The sequence below is a fragment of the Telmatherina bonti genome (genome assembly GCF_933228915.1).
Source record: "Telmatherina bonti genome assembly, chromosome: 19".
NCBI lineage: Eukaryota > Metazoa > Chordata > Actinopteri > Atheriniformes > Telmatherinidae > Telmatherina > Telmatherina bonti.
In genome coordinates this window covers 21,843,069-21,860,442 of record NC_136617.1, presented here as the reverse complement: position 1 = coordinate 21,860,442, position 17,374 = coordinate 21,843,069, and the positions used below count along the sequence as shown (strand labels likewise).

General features: G+C 38.4%; 1 protein-coding gene across 1 annotated transcript in view; it reads left to right on the top strand.

Annotated features, from left to right (window-relative positions):
- elmo1 (engulfment and cell motility 1 (ced-12 homolog, C. elegans)) overlaps positions 1-17,374 on the top strand; it is a 72,093-nt gene that overhangs the window by 17,418 nt on the left and 37,301 nt on the right. The window contains exons 7-15 of the mRNA XM_079258825.1: positions 3,507-3,542; positions 5,199-5,298; positions 5,662-5,813; positions 5,999-6,077; positions 7,339-7,389; positions 7,729-7,851; positions 9,601-9,729; positions 10,940-11,044; positions 11,934-12,042. Coding sequence (XP_079114951.1) covers positions 3,507-3,542; positions 5,199-5,298; positions 5,662-5,813; positions 5,999-6,077; positions 7,339-7,389; positions 7,729-7,851; positions 9,601-9,729; positions 10,940-11,044; positions 11,934-12,042 — 884 coding nt within the window. The remainder of the gene's footprint in view (positions 1-3,506; positions 3,543-5,198; positions 5,299-5,661; positions 5,814-5,998; positions 6,078-7,338; positions 7,390-7,728; positions 7,852-9,600; positions 9,730-10,939; positions 11,045-11,933; positions 12,043-17,374) is intronic.

Sequence of the window (17,374 nt, the reverse complement as noted above, 5' to 3'; positions counted from 1 at the left end):
ATATTAGAGATATATCAAAGGTTGGGTTAAAGAAAGTAATAAAAATCCACTGCAGGATGTACACCTTGCTGCTGTGAAACAAGCAATGTAAGGATTTTTCTCTTAAGGGCTGTGAGACTCCACTTCACGGAATTTCAGTGAAATTCCTAAAATAAGTAGCAATTATTGTCATCTCTGACTTGAAACCAAATGAACTCTTATTTGCTTTAAAGTAAGAAGAATAAAAAGTAGCGCATCTGTGCAGGCTTTGATTTAAATCTATGATTTAATCTTCATTTGAAAAAGTCATTACATTTACTTTTCCAAAGTAATCTTGTAACTGGCAGTTAGCAACTGCTGCCCGACCACAGCTATCATACCCCTATTATATTCTGGACAAATCGCAATGGAAATAAAGTTCTTAGAATATCTGATTTGTTTTCAGATCTGACCAGGAGAAAATTGCTGAGCCCATCTTCTGATTTAATGTTGCATTTTCCTTTTAAATGATGCTGACATTTAAAAGGTACAAGGGGAAACATAAGTAGATTAATGAGACAATGATTTTGGAGACTGCTGCTTAGTTTCCTGAGGTTATGTAGACAGGATCCAGAGATTCTCACTCTCTTTAAAGGTTCTAAGGAAGACCACCTTGTGAAAGAAATTATGGCTGCAACTCATGGGTTTTTGCCATTTTTGTGTCAATGCACCCAGAATGAGAGGAGAGCTGTGCATTAGGTTTTGACTGTTCAGCAGATTTAGATACTCACTGCATGAATGTGTTAATGTGGGGCAGAAAGCCCTGGAGACTGTCTCCTGCCAAGGTTAAAGAGAGGACATTTTCACTGGGGTTATATTTCTCAGCTATGTTACCAGGATAGGTAAGAGCATGTATGTGTGTGTCCATGCATCTGCAGAAAAATGTATAATTGCAAGAAGTCAAAACCCAGAGAACTGCAGTGGACGTGCATTTAAAGACGCACACACACCAGCCAACATATGGCTCAAACTGGGGGCAGCCAGCTGTGCAGAGCATGCTCATTTTCTGCTTCATGTAGTTCTTATTATCTAAGCGTTTTTCAGAAAGAGAAAACACAGATAGAAGAATAGTTTGCTCATGTAAAAAGTTTGCACCTCACTTGCGAAGTAAATGGACATTCACACCGTATCAAATGTGCCCTTCCCACAGTTGCTGTTAAAGTCCAGCCAGATTGTGTGGGGGAACCACAGTCCGGCATGTGGTAACACACTCTGAACAGTAAATTCTACAAAGTCAACCATCATTTGTGCTAAATTATTAGACTGAATAGTAATTCAATTTTATTTCATTTTTATTCGTCACACAAACACTTTGTTCGGTAAGTGCATAAAGACTTAAATTCCACTTAAATGTTCAGTCTCTTCTTTATAGCAGAAACAAAGCAGCGGCCTCATATTTCAGGGTATTAACCTCCAGCGCCTTTGGTTATATATTCACGTCTTTTAGCAAATCATTGAAGCGTCCCCTTATTTTTGAAGAGAATATTTAAATGATCAAATATTTGACCTGCTTAATCTTACTGCAATGAGCCGTTACGACAGCACTGATCCTAACTGCTCTCTGCTCTCAGCTCTTTGATTAGATATGTTTTTTATGACAATTACCATCAGTTATTCAGCTTGGGAGAGTTGGAGGGTTATGTGTGTGTGTGTGTGCTTGTGTGTGTGTGTGTGTGTGTGTGTGTGTGTGTGTGTGTGTGGGAGAGAGAGAGAGAAGGGCAAGTGGTTATGTTCCATTTTCATCTCAACAAAAGGAGCTTTTGAAACATGGACATGCAGATAGGTATCTCACACAAACATGTACACACTCATTAGTGCTCCTGCCAGCCAACTTGATGAAGTGTAATTATTCAAGAGACATGATGCTCCAGACTCCTAAGGGCAGAACTGTTCTGCAATCTAATGCTTCTGCCAAATATGAGATGTTTTCATGTGGAAATGATTTTTTTAACATGAGTTTTACCAGTTTAAGGCACATATCACCCTCTAGTGATAACATCTGGAACAACCACCTTTTTCCTCTGCTTTGTCTCTTTCCTTTGTTTTATTAGACTTTACAGCATAAAAAGCATAGTTTAAACTGGTTAAGGATTTCTGATAATGATATCAAGCACATATTTGAACAAAATATAAATAATTCTGCTTGTTCTTCTTCCTTTTTCTTTTAATAGTTTGTGTACCTGTAAATGCAAAGCACTACCATCATTCCATTACCCAGAATGATATCCAGATATCCAGGTTCCCCTCCATAACAAATGTATATTTTCATTATGAGTTTTTGTAATCCAGTAAGGCTCATATAAGGGTAATTAGTTTGCAGCCTGTGTTGGTAGTATTTGATATCAAGAGCCAGTTAGAGTATTATATTAATGACCATGTCTTGAACTGAAAATACTCAGTCTTTAAAAAAAAAAAAAAAATTATTCCAGCATATTAGCAAGCGTAATGATTGTGGGTGCAGTATTGTGCCCAAGGTGGAGCTTAATCCATATGAAAAAGAAGAACATGCAGAAGACATTGAATGGCCTCTGTGAGAAAACAAAGCAGAAAATCATCAAATCTACCTCAGAATGTGCAGGACAACGCCTGCTACTTCATTAAGAAGGTTTTGTATGCATTATTTAAAAAAAGCAAAAGGTGTGGGTTCTTTTAAAATGCTCACTACATTGAGTGGTATCCCTTTTTAATAACTGGATCGTATTTCTCAGAGTTTGAAGCCATTTAAGCTAGTTTTCCAAATCTTCCTAGATTCCATTGAGGTTTTATTTATCATGTGCCGTCTGCTCAATAAGAACTTTTCCGTTGTTTATTTTCCTAACATCAGTTCAGTGTGCTAAAAGACAAAAAAAAAACTCCAAACATTTTTCTGTGGCATTACCTTCTACAAATGGAAAGATTGAGAGATGGATATTGTGGTCTGATAACAGAAATATTTGTGAATTATCCAGAGTAAAAGGTAATCCTAAAACTGCACCTGTTCTTGGAATTATTTCCTTTTTTTTTTTTTTTTTTTGGATGATCATTATCTTTATGTAACTGCAACACACAGTTATGCATTTTTATACTGGACAGTACTTTATGGCTTTTTCTTTAGTTTTAAGCGTTTCCCGAAATAAACATGTAAACTTGAATTTATTGTTATCTCTACTTGAGCTTGCTCCACGTACGTAAAGTTTGTAGCAAAGCACCTTTTCAGCTGCGTCTGCTTTGCATGCTTCCAGCTTCTGAGCCGGCTTACAGGTCAGAGGTGTTTACATTGTGTAAGTAAATAAAAATTCATTGTTGAATAGTGAAAGGTTTGTGTTTGCACTTTTAACAATAAAGACTTTCACTTTATGTAAGAGACTGCACCTCCCTGGAGTTTAGTCTTCCGGGGATGTTTCATTTGTGAGTGATGTGTGTTGTTAGCTGCGCTGTGCTGCCTGAGACTTCAAGTTTATGTTGTGTGTTTCCCACCTGTGACACCAAAGTTTCTCAAATCTTTGCAGGCGCTATCAGAAACTACAGAAGATTATGAAGCCCTGGTAAGCCCCTCCCTTTCCCACCCCCCCACCCCCCAACTCCTGACGGGTAATGTTATTGGCTCTTTTCTCTTCTAACCTGCTGGTTGAGTCTGCATGATAAAGACTGACCTCGGTGCCTTATGATTTTTTTATTATTATTTTATTTTAACCATTTACAGGCTTCCGTTCTGAAATCAGTGTTGTACTTTAATTTGTTGCATGTGGTTTTGGGCAATGGATTAAAGAAAAAAAATCATGTCTACTTTTTTACCGCAATCTGAAAGAATCCAAGATTTATTTCTGCAAACGCACAGCTGTGAAAAATTCATTCAAACCAGCTAATTGTAGTATTTATAATGATTATTTTGGCTCTGTAACATTATAATCTTTGGTAAATGTCAGCGCTTACCCTGAATTAAATCTTGGTTTTCTTGCCATGATGTAAAGGATGAGGGGGTTGTCTTTGCACTCACTATGAGCTCACCATCTATTATTTAGCTTCCTTTTGACTAATGGCAAATAGCCTTTATCACTACTGGGTCATCTTTTCAGCAAGGGGTTTCTTTCTTTTCATCTGATTCAAATATTATATCTTCTAGTTTCAGTAATTAATAGTTAAAACTTGTAAGGTGCGTCTAAAAGCCCATTACCATGTGCAAAAGCATCTTCATCTTTCAGCTGTGGGTTACTAATCTCCATACTTTGACTGTTCACTAATCATCTACCGTGCAGCAATACTGACCCATGACATTGTTTTATTTCACTGCTTGTTTAGACATATTTATGCTCGAAGAGGCTTTCCTGTGATTTTCGATTTCTTTACTGTTCGGTGCTGAACAACAAAGATCTTTCTGAAAGTTAGCTTTTAAAAGACATTATATAACTTGATTTTAGGATTTTGCTTTGCTTTCACTTAAATAAACTTTAAGATAAAAATGTTTTTTTTATTGTGCTTAATTACAGTTTCAGTTTTATGCAAGCAATAATGATAACATGAAGGATGAGCACACAAATGGCTGCATGCAGCACAGTACTGCAGTACCTGTTCTTTTCAGTAGAGGTCAGCATTGTAAAATCTAAAACTGAAGCCATGAAACAGCCAAAATCTTTAACTTTACAAAACAATTTGGCAAAAAACAGAAGTAACCTCAATTTCTTTCTTTCTTCGAGTCATATGCAGGCAAAAGCTGATATCTGGATATCTCTTTAAATTTTTCCAGCAGTACCACAGGAAGTGGCTGTTTAAGTGCTCCTTGCTTTGCCTTGTGTGATTCTCGCAGTGTTCTATTTCTCCTGGTACTTGTGTAACTGCATGATTTCACTCTATAATGTAGCTTTCTGGTCCTGACTGAATGCCGCCGGGCTCCTGCTGTCCCTCTGACGGCCTCTGCTGTTAGCCGACAGCCATTCTGTCTGCGCTGCATCTCTCCCATTTCCTCCTCTCTCCCTGTCTCCTTTTATTTTCTCTATCTTTCAGCAGCAAATCAGGGTGCAGCATTGAACGTATGTTCATCTGCACCCTCTCTTCTCCGCCACCTCTTTATCTGTCTCTGCCGACCGCTCAGTCCTTGTTGTGTACTAAGCCATCTGGGCATTGCAGCTATTACACGTTTCCAGACCATCTGGTAGAGAGAAGTTTCCTATGGTTTGTTTGTGTGTCTGTGTGTTGTCCTGTAGTTTTGGTGACCTGCTGTCCTTCACGCTGACGGCCTTTGTGGAGCTGATGGATCACGGGATTGTCTCCTGGGACACTTTCTCTGTGGCCTTCATCAAGAAGGTCAGCCAGGAAAATGTTGCATGACGCAGGGCCAGGACTTAGGAGGAGTGTGAACTGATGATGCTGTTATTATACTGACTGAAGATTTGTATATAATGACTTTCACAGCCTCTGAAATTTATTATTAATGTCCTGACAGTCACAAAGCCAACAATATAAGTCTGCATTATGACATGTGAATTAAGCATTTTGTTTGTAGAGGTCAAAAGAGTTTAAAAAATATGGGAAAGTGGTTTTCTTGAGGTTTTCTCTAAGTCCAATCGCTTTAGGCCATTAAAAGTAAAGTGAAACATTCATATTGAGCATATTTGTGTCTACAGAGGGATTATTCAATGCCTCTTCTTCACTCTGTCCGTTCTCCAGATTGCCAGCTATGTGAACAAGTCAGCCATGGACACGGCAGTATTGCAGCGCTCCCTGGCCATCTTAGAGTCCATGGTGCTCAACAGTCAGGATCTTTACCACAAGGTGGCGCAAGAGATTACCATTGGACAACTCATCCCACATCTTCAGGGGTAAGCAGAAGAATAAATACTGGAGAAAATAAATGATCTTGGCTTGTTTCTGATAATACCATAGCAATAAATGCATTTTAGATAATTTGTCATGCAAAGTATTTATGTTTTAAATATTATTTATGTGAATTTTTATCCTCTTTTTGTTTTTTTGTTGGGTTTTTTTTTTTTTTTTTTAAATACAGGACCGATCAAGATATTCAGACTTACACCATTGCAGTCATCAATGCTCTGTTCCTTAAAGCTCCTGAGGAGAAGCGACAGGTGAGGCATCATACATGCACTTTGGTGTTTATCCTGTATAAATCACCCCATACTGCATTCATCAGCGTTTTTGCATTGTCACAGTATACTTAATGTAACAGTATACTTAATGTACATTTCAAAGTCTGTAACATTTCTGTCGTCTATTACTGAAGTAAAATCTAATTCTGACTAAGTTATAAGACATCCATCTTTCTTTTTGTCTTTCTTTCCATTCATTTCTGGCAGAAGGATGCGTTTGCTCCATCATACTCCCATCTTTGTCTGTTCTATGTCGAGCTTTATCCTGTAGCCAATCACGTTCCCTTACATCAGCACCACAGAGTCCAGTGATGCGCTTTGGCATAAATAATGAACAATGCCAACCCACGGCTCTTCTCTTCGGCTGCACACAGAATGAGCTTCACAACTCACTCCCATCTTGCAGGGTTTTTTTTTTTTTTTTTAAGTTTTATTTTTCACATTTCAAGAAGTTTCTTTTCTTTGTTTTATTTTGGCGGATCAAATGTGTGTTGGGCTTTGCAGCAACTTTCAGTGAAATAATTTAAATCGCGGTGTCTGACCGCGATGCTGATAGTACTTTTTTGATTGCGCAAATGGTTAGTGATAAAGTTTGGGGTTTTTGAAGTATTTTTCTGCAAACACAGAAGACGTGCACATTTTCTGTGTTTGCTTGGGGAATAAGGACTCAAACATCAGTAAAGCTTATGATTCCCAAGTCTGTCGCTGTTCTGCTGACTTTGCCACCCCCTCTTTTCCCAACTATACCACAAGCTGCACAACTGACAAACTTTATTTTTCTAACATCCTCTCAGATTTTTTTTTCACCACATTCACTCACTCACCCTTTCTCTCTGTCTCTGACCTTGTCTCCTCTCTGCACACGTCATGGTAGTTTGATGAGCACATTGTGGACATCCTTAATTGTCCCCTGACAGTAAGTGTACCCTTGATTAGCACACTTTGTAGTTTACACTGTGGAAGACCTCATTTAGTGCTTTTAGAATATCCCTTTTTCATGGCTTTCTTATATATTAACAGCCTGCCGCTGCTTTCTTTGCAGTGGCCGTTTTTTGTTTGTTTTTGGCCATTTAATTTTTTTTTTTTTTTTTTTTTTACCATAGCATAGAAAACCTAAAGTCTTTTACCTCTGTATGTTATTGTGCCTCATATTTTCTCCTTTTTTTTCCCTGCTTTTCTTAAACTCTGTCTGTTTTTTCTCTGTCTCTACTGCTCTCTCCTGTTCTGTCTGACTTTACAGGAGATGGCCCACATCCTTGCCCAGAAGCAGCTGCGCTCCATCATTCTTACTGTAAGTTGAACTGTGCCCATATTCTCTTAAAAATTCCTTCCTTCTGCGTCCTTGTCTGCCTTGATCTATGTTCAGGTTTCACTCCTGCTTTTATCAGTAAGGAAAATTGCCCATGATCATAACCCACTTACTTTCCCTCTCCTGCACCCTTTACTTTCTTTCCCTTATCTCGGCCTTCTGTCAACCCCCTCCCCCCCCTTTCTTTTAACTAACTCATCATTTTCTTTTAAATAACCTTTTTCTTTGTAATACCTCACTGTCTTCCTACAAAATCCTCCTCTTGCTTTTCTTTTTGCTCTAAATCTAACTTTACTGTCACATGTTCTCCACACCACCCAGAACGTGATCCGGAGCCCCACACCCATTAATGATGAGATGGCACATCAGCTGTACGTGCTGCAGGTCCTCACGTTTAACCTGCTGGAGGACCGCATGATGACCAAGATGGATCCTCAGGACCAGGTGTGGTCTGAGAAATGCTGGAATGACAACAAGAGCAAGCTTGTTATTTTCAAGCCCAATTTTAAAAAAAAGAAGAAGAACAGGAATATTTTTGAGTTTAAGTTTGTGTTTTTTTGTTGTTTGAATGATTTTGTGTGATTATCCAATGGGTGACACAAACTCAATTGCATGGCCTTTATTTCATATAGCAGCTGAGGAACAGCCTAATGAAATTACTTCTATTCATGATTAATCTGCTTCCCAATTTAGTTGAAAGAGTCAATGTTGACTGGTAATAAGAAATTTGCTGTATTTTTTATAGCCCTTTTAAAGTCAATTTATTTACATCCTAATAGTCATAAAATCAACTGTCAAACTCTTGAAATGCACATGCAGAAACATCTCCAAGCAAACTGAATTCTTCTTTAAATTTCACTAAATATGTAAGAAACATATGACACCGGCTTACAAAATCAGGTGGAAATGAAATGACTTAAACAAAATAAGGATCATAAGAGAGTCAATGTGCATTTTCTACAACATAGTAAGACTTCCTCTTCCTCATGCCTTCTAGAGAGCAACTATAATCTAAATAAACAAAGGTCCACAGAGAACCCAGCTTTGGTTTATGCATGATGTCATTACAAATGATCAGTTTCCCAATAAATCACATTTATAATATAAATAAATTTTTAAAAAATGCAAATAATAACATGAATATGGCAATTAAACTATTAAAATAGATCATAACATTTATTCTGCATCTATACAAGGGAAAGGTTGAAAATAAAGCTATAGAACAAGGAATGAATGCAATGTTCAGAGCAGAGTGCAGAAGAAAAAAACACAACAAAGAAATAACGACGTTATGCCAGAACACATAAGAGCACATAAAGGCAGCTATTCATCACAGGTTTTAGCATTTTCTACATGACTACAAAGGCTAAATTTAGAGTGCTATACAGGTATCCAGAACTGTTGCAGGTCTTCCCCCTGCGGAGAAATAAACCTACACTGTAACTGATTCCCACACAGAGTTAATCATCTGTATCCTCTCATTGGAAGGGGACAGCAGCACTCTGTAGTTCTGCAGTTGTGAGCCAGTCCTCTGATGAGAGACAAAAATGTTTGTTGTCACTGAAAAAAACACCCCAGATAGAAACAGTTCGGGACTGTAGCTTTATCAACTTATTCACAGACGGGGGTAAATCTGTTGGGCCATTTCAGTGTTAAACTGATGCACATTTGGCACTTGAAGGAGTTTTTCTGGCAGATGGAGTGTGTGCTGTTTCTGGGATTGACTCAAAATACACTATTCTGTCCGTATTTACTATGAAATTATGTTTTTGTTGGTTTGTGATCAGCAGTGAAGTTTTAGATCACACTTTCACAACAGTCCCTGGTTGCAAATATAAAACCTGTTAGGAGTTAAAGCGAGCTTTGACTTACAGGTGGACAAATAATATTCCAGTAATATGTTTTTAGGAAAATAAATGTATTCCAATACTGAACCTAATGCAGTAGAACTAAACAATCATTGTTTATTTAGCTGCTTATTGGCAGGTTTGGTTTAATTTCGACTAGAGAAATCTATTAGTATTATAATTTTTTTTATTAGTATAATAGTTTTGACCAAGTAATAAAAAGCAGTGCAGAGAATTGACTGTTTCCCACCTCGCCTTGGGCACTGCAGGAGCTTAAATTATAGAACGGTAGAAAAGGTGTCTGGATTTATGAGCTACACGTTAATATTCTCCTCTGTATGTGTAGGCTCAGAGGGACATCATCTTTGAGCTGCGGAGAATTGCCTTCGACGTGGAGTGCGAGCCCAACAACAGTGGCAGCATTGAGAAACGCAAGTCCATGTACACCCGCGACTACAAAAAGCTCGGGTTCATTGTAAGTTACTTTGTGACTCACAGTACTACCAACAAGGCACCACATCAGTGTGGCAGAGTAAGCTGTGTTTTTTTATGTTAATTATTGGCTTTTTGGTGTCCTTTTAAACACATTAATCCTAAAATGTTTGATTTACTTCTGTTCTTTTTCTTTCGCTCTCTTGCTTAGATGTGCATGTGCTGCATGTGTGTGACTTGAGTTGTTTTCTGTGTTTAAACTGAAGTTTAAGAGTTTGAACTTAAGTCACTTGGGCTCGGTAAAAGCCTTGAGCTGTTTCAGTCCCTTTTCAACTCCCACTGCTGTGTGCTCAGTAAAGATAAGGCCAATTGGGCTGCCTTGCCTCCACTGAGTAGAATAAACTCGACTGAGGGGCCTCTGACTGCTCACTCTGTTCACAGACACACAGACACACTTACAGACACACTGTAAATCTTTGGATAAGCTTTATCACTTCTTGGATCATTTGTTTGTTCTCAGCTTTGCTTCTATGAATATTATTGCAAGCGCTAAAGCACATGTCACGAGTTCACAAGAGTAAGGGTTTTCTTTGAGATGTGCACAATGTTCTTTTCTAATTCTGTCTGATGAAGCAGACATCAGATCCTTCCATTCCTTTTTTTATGCTCCACTTTCTTTGCTCCTCTTCCCATCATTTTCCTGTCCAATATCCTGTGTCACCTTTTTTGGACTCGAGATGAGCTGCAGACCGATGAGTTTCCACATCCCATCATGATTTAAATGAACTTTTAGCATTATCTCAGAGGAGTGATCTGTGGAATCCCAGACAATATTATTCTTAATATCCTGTAAAGTATGTAGATCTTATTGGAGACAGCTGAATGAAGGTTAGAGAGGATGGTTTGTTATTCCAAAACTTGGTTGTTGGAATCTGTGTAGTTCAAAACTGAGCAGCAGAAACTGAAAAAATCATTGGATTTGTGAAGAGTCTGCTTTGTCATGTTTCATAAGCCTTAACTAGTGGATGCTGTAAAATCACTACAAAAAACATGTGCAGTGAATGAACAAAGAGCAGCTTCTGCAATATGAATCCTGATGTCTCAATAGCTGAAAAACAATTAAACTCTGCTTGTCATTGTGTGTCATTTTCCTAATCAGTGGACTAGACCTTTTAAAAAAAGAATAAGACTGAAGACGGGAGATTTCTATTTTGTGTTAACAACATCTCACCCTACTCCACTGTTTCCTGCAGAACCATGTCAATCCAGCTGTGGATTTCACCCAAATTCCTCCAGGCATGCTTGCTCTGGATAACATGCTTTACTTTGCCAGACACCACCAGGACGCCTACATCAGGGTAAGCACACACACTCTGTGGTTATTTCTGCAGTGTTATATCTCTCATCATCACCTCCACTTCCTACCAAGCACTTATTTGTAGTTTCTTGTTCATTTGCTTCCCTTTTTTCTTTTTTTGTTTTCTTTCAACTAAACTTTAATTTCTGAAACAGCTGAGATACTGGTAGCAGGTAGCCATTAAATTCCACCTATGCCAGTCCCAAACCAATATTCTATCGTTATATTCGCATAACAGAACGTTATTTTAAACTCATGCTTCATACAAACGTACAACGAGGTGTAACTGCATAGACTGCCAGTAACATGACGCTGTACACTAACTTTGAAGTACTGAGATTAAAATCCTCATGTGCAGTTATGTTAATGTGTGACTCCTTCTTTCCAGACCTGAAAGTTAGAAAAGACATGTCTTCATCATGCCAGCTCAGCCCTTATCAGTTGACTAGAGAACGTACAGCCTACAATATTAGGCTGTCAATAGCTAAAATGATTAAAAAATGTTTTTAGTGTGTTGCAGTCAGCCTAGTAATAATGTTTTTATTTTATATTATTTATTTATCTATTTAACTGAGGTCATAATAACAGCAAAATCATTTTCTATATTTGACCACAAAGCAGTCTTTGCAAGTGCAGAGTTGTGCTACAATCATGACATACTTCATTGTGAGACATGAGTAACAATCTTGTTACAGTGGTATCTGTCAAGAGGTGAGAGAGGTTCGCAACAAGTCATTGTTGGAGGCGAAGCTGATGTGTTGGTAGAAGGAAAATGAGCCTGTATGAGGATCTGATAATGACAGAGGCCAAATTTTGATGGCTAAATAACAGGGTCAGGACATCTTGAAAATGTCAAGTCATGTTGAGTGATTTCATCGTTGTTTTTCCAGATTGTTCTGGAGAACAGCAGTAGAGAAGACAAGCACGAGTGTCCGTTTGGCCGCAGCAGCATCGAGCTGACCAAGATGCTCTGTGAGATTCTGAAAGTGGGCGAGCTTCGTAAGTTTTTATCTTTCACACACACACAATTTACACACTCACTTTCTCTTGACTCAGTATCCACAGTGTGAATATCAAGAGTGGAAAAACTGTATTAACCATACAAATCCATGAAGATATGAAACAATACCAGCATCTAAACACACACACTAACAAATACACACAATCCCACACTGTTAAGATGAAAGCAGCCATTATGCTCCGTAATTGTTCTGCTGGGAGTTCTTTATGTAGGGATGCACCTCGCCCCCTCTGAGCCCCTCTCAGTCTAATATACCGCCTCTGGGAGGCATGCTGTGTAGAGAAACAGATACTGTGCTTGCATCCACTCCAAATTGATGTGCCCTTTTCATTTGTCTTTATTTGTTTAAACAGGCGAGTTGGTCTCAGTTCTGCTTCAGACTGACCCCTGCTGCTCGCTGTAGGGAGGAAGAAAGCCTTTTTAGCTCAGTTTTAAGTTGATGTGCCCTTTTCCTCGGTTCATGCTGTATTTTCTAGGGGATTTAGACATGTACTCTCTCTAATGGTCTTTAATGCAAAAAAAAAAAAAAACATCTTTCATTTGTATACATGAAAAAGACTCTAATGTACCATGTGCCCACCATCCCCTCTCTGTCTTTGTCAAAGTCTGTACAAACAGAACAGACTTAGAAATGGACTAACGGGCACACTAGCCCTGACCATGAGACAGGCTTTGTGATAAGTCACATCTCCTGCGGTCTCATCTAAACCCTGAGCTTTTGAGTCTTGTAGTCATTCAGTCTCTCTTTTTTTTTTTTTTTTTTTTGGCATGAGTGTTTCTTTTAATTACTCTCTCTTTAGGTTTTATCCAGATGTGCCTCTGATCCTCTCTCTTTTTGTTGACTTAAACTGCATTTCTATAGTTCCCTTTAGAAATATGCTTCTCTCTTTCCCTCTTTGATTTCATTCATATAAAAAGTAGATTATACAGCCAGACATTTCATGTCCGTAAACAGGGAAATTTGTCTCACTTGTATGCCGATGTTCAAGATGGAGCATTTTGTTTTTTGATTTCCTTTTTCTCAGATAAACAGATATAAGCAGAAAATGCATAATAAAACTAAATTGTTTTTATTTTGCTATTAATCTGACAATGCCTGATTATGATTAGGATACTTCTGAGCCCTTTCTACCCCTCAGTGGCTGAATAAAGACGTCTTTACTGCCTCTGTTAGTCTGGAAGACTAGATCTATTATAGATATATGTAAAACATGTTATAGTATGCTTCTGTGCATATTTGTCAGATTAAGATGCAGGTAGCATTTGCTAAGGTGAATCCATAAACTGCAGACCTACCTGCAAAGCAATGTTCTACTGCTTTAATAACGGCACACACAACTTAATAACACATTACACAAATGCCTCATTCAGAAGTGGAGTAGCAATTGGGACAAAAATGCAAAGGAAATAGAAAAAGCAAATCCCTTGCAGGGAATTACTGGATGTAGGAAGAGAGAAAAGAAAATATGGTGATGTGTTTATATTTACTGTGTCCCAAATCTTAATCTTCCTATCCATCTCTGTCAGGGTTTCCACAAATATTTGCATGTACTCTCACTCTTTTCTGTGCATCTTATCTGTATGGGAGAAATCCGCCATGTCCCACGACAGTCATAAGCTGCACTGCATCGTCTCATGAAGAGCGTTAAGTGCATTTTCATGCACAACCCATTAGCCTGCGTATATAAATGCACACTAATGAATGTATGAGTTGGATGAATGTAACATGGGCCAGGCAGGTGCAGAGGGAATAGCAGCAAGTCATTAAAGCTTCCCTGTGAGTGTCTCTCTCTATATATATAGTATGCATGCTGGAGCATGAGTGTGTTTTCCTTCACACTGACATAGTCATTCAGTTGACCTTTCATTGGAGAAACAAGAAAACACCTGACACTAATGAGGATGTTGAAGGTTTTGTCTGATTCTCTGTAATGTTTTTATCAGTTCTCATAGTGTCCTGTGTAAGTGGTGCATTACCTACCAAATAACCTGATGCAGAACACTGACAGCTCCAGCCAGTTTCTTCCCACAGTGTGATCAAGATGATCAGAGGAGGAATCATAATGACAGTTGGGAGCTGCTTAATTCTTGGCATTTTGTTCTGGTGAAATGTCTTCATTTGATGCATCATCATGAAATATGGTTTAAACTTCAGATCTGTAGATCTTGTTGATGTGTTGTTAAATTCAGTGCTGACTTGCCTCTCTACTGAAACAAAGAATATCCAGTGTTGGCTATACGTTCCTGTTTATGGAAAATACTGAAAGTAAACAGGAATTAACCCTCAGGTAGGATGGTGCAAAACATCTTCTGTGCTTAAGTTGTGTTTGAGACTGTGTGACTTTGTAAAATGAACTAGCAGTGATTGTCCACAAAAAAACAAAGCCCACATATTGTTGTTTTACTTTCATGCTTAAAAGTGGTGTTTTCATTAAATTCTCTGTGGACATCATTTCATTTTATTTTGTGATGACCATCAGAAGACGCAGGCAGCTGTGTTGAGAATCCCATGACTCCTGATAGCTGGGTGATGAAGAATATTCATGAATCGTTGAAAACCTGAGACTGATTTAAAATCATACAGAACAGTGCAAAAACAAACAGAGTTTAAGATGCTTAAAAAGTTTCTTCTTCTCTCTTCTTTTCAGAGTTAAATTGGAGACCACTTCATCTATAAGAGCGTTTTATGACTCATGCAAATAGAACCATTAAAATGCATTTAAATGTTAATAATGTTGTGCGGATGAACATAGAGGAAGGAGACAGCAGATTAATGTTGACAGTGGTGAGGTCTTGGCGGCTCATTTTCCCTCTCTGTGAGTGAAATGCAGGTTTGGGACTCAGTCTTTCTCCTCTTTGCTTTTTTTTCTCCCTCAAGAGAAAGAGACTCAGAGGGATTCAGGATTTACTAGGACTGTTGAAATATCCTTTCTTTCCCTGTCGCCTTCTCACACTCTCTGTCTGGCTGAATTTTGATCATTTTTCCTCACTATTTATCCATGCTTTTAGACATCTTTTTTTCTTCTTTCCTTTTTCTCCCTCACCCCTGTCTCTGCATCTGAAGAACATCTGTCCCTCCTAGACTCTTAATCCTTTCTCATGCTTTCACAATTTGTGTCTCTCTTTTTTATATGTCTTAAATTTGGTGAAATTGCCACCAGTCCACACAAACTAGAGACCCTAACAGTTTTTAGATATTTTTATACGCGAAATGAAAATGTGTCTTTCATGTTTTTGGTCTTTCTTCCTTCTTATTTTTTATTTAACACAATTTATTTGTCATCTCCTTTTTTGGTTATTTTTTATAGCTCTTTGCAGATTTGATGAGGGGAACTGAGCTAAGCTTGCGTCATTGAATTAGCTGTCTGTGATCTTGTGCTCTACATAATTTATACCACCATGCAGGTGTCACTCTTGCCTTCTTCCATTAAGTCATTCCACATCTTTCGCTCCCTCACATTTGCTGATGCCCTGTTTCAGATTCCTAAAAGATTAATTGTCCCACAGTGTTTCTGCTGGAACACGGGGCTTAATGGAATCAGCATCTGTGAGGCACCAAACCACGTCTCCTCCAACTCCCATTTTTAAGCCGGCCCATGGAATATTTATGAAGTTATTTAGAAAGGGCCAGGCATGGTGAGTAATGGTCTTGTTTGGTGATTCACAGTATGCCACCTCGTTGCTATGATGGAGAACGGGTTGATGAGGTACGGCAGGTAGGGACAGGAACACACACATAGTCACACACATGAAGGCACATGCGGGTCTGAGCTGACAAAATGAGTCAGATGATGTCCTGATGTTTCCAATTTCCTTCCATCAGAAAAGGTCAGGACGAGTGAAATGTTCAGCACCACGGACAGATCCACAGTAAATATCAGCTTCGGAGTGAGCGTAATTTTTTTCCCTGAGTTCTTGAATGTTTTTTTCATCACATTTCCTGCGTGCAGAATATTGTTTGAGGCATTAAAGAATATTGTTTGTCCCATGTTTAAATGCCTGAGTACTGCAACTGTGTGTTGCCATTTAATCAAAAAAGCCTCTGGAGCTGTACTGGATTGGTGGAAAACCCTTCCTCTCAAAGATATTCCCTCATGTAGTCTTTTGATGAGGTCTCTCTAACATGTCAATCCAAATCTCCTTTTGCTTTCCAACTGGGTTGGGGCCCATAACACATGATACACACCATTTTAATATGCACCAAACTATTTAATGGCATCCCTCATGCCATATGGATGCATGCCCTTGAGGACACACTTCCATATATATATTTTTTTTTTTTTTTTTTTTTTTTTTTTTAGAATGATGTTGATCAGTAAGGGTATTGATTTTAAGTAGAGATTCTTATTAAGGGTACAAATAGAGAGCCCTCGGATCCTCTCAGTGCATGGGGCAGATGTCTAGTGTTATTAAATTTTAGTTTTTTTCAAAATATTTTCCATTATATATATAAAGGCTTATCCAGAAATAGGAATTGCTAAAGATGTCTACCAGCACTTATTTTCTCTGTCCTTTATCTATTTTCACTTTGTTTCTGGTCTCTCTAAGAGATAATAGTATCCTATTATATGTTGTTTAAGCCTGATAAATTTCATAAGAAAATCTAAAGCTCTGTATATCCTGGGAGAAGAGCTTTATAATTCTGTTTGAACTGTCGTTTTATGGCACAAGAGAGTATAATGAGGTTATCTCTGGCTTAAAGCCCAACCAGTAAAGCAGTTTCAAGTCTGTTTACGGCTCTCTCAGCTCTGCCTGGAGTGCATAAACCTCAGTACCTTTCTCCGACAGCTGATGATGTGCATTCACACATCAAAATATCTTACCCAATAATCCAGCAACAGTAAGGCGCTGGTACGTCTAATTGAGGGTGACTCAGCCCGTACCTCCTCGTCGTAGGTGCGTGCATGTGCAGTCCGAACAAAACAGGTGACTCAGTCATCCAAACTCATTACATTGACAACTGCTGCTGTAATTATACTACTGAATTGCTCGCTGTGGTCCAGTGAAAATGGAAGTGAAATCACCCACACGTGCACACATATAGAGCCCTCAAGAAATGCCACAGTGTAAGACTGAAATGGTGTTTGGACTGGTCTTAAGTGTGAGATGTGGTTTTAATGCACCAAAGACATGCAAAGTACAAACATGAGTGGACCTGTTTTTAAAATGGCACGCCATGTCTGGGCTAGCAGTCATACATCGATACTAAAGATAAACTGTCAAACATTGTGACATCAAAAAGGCTAAGTTTTATTATTTAGTTTTATTATTACTGAACAAAATGTGAAACTAATCTGATATTTTTAATTG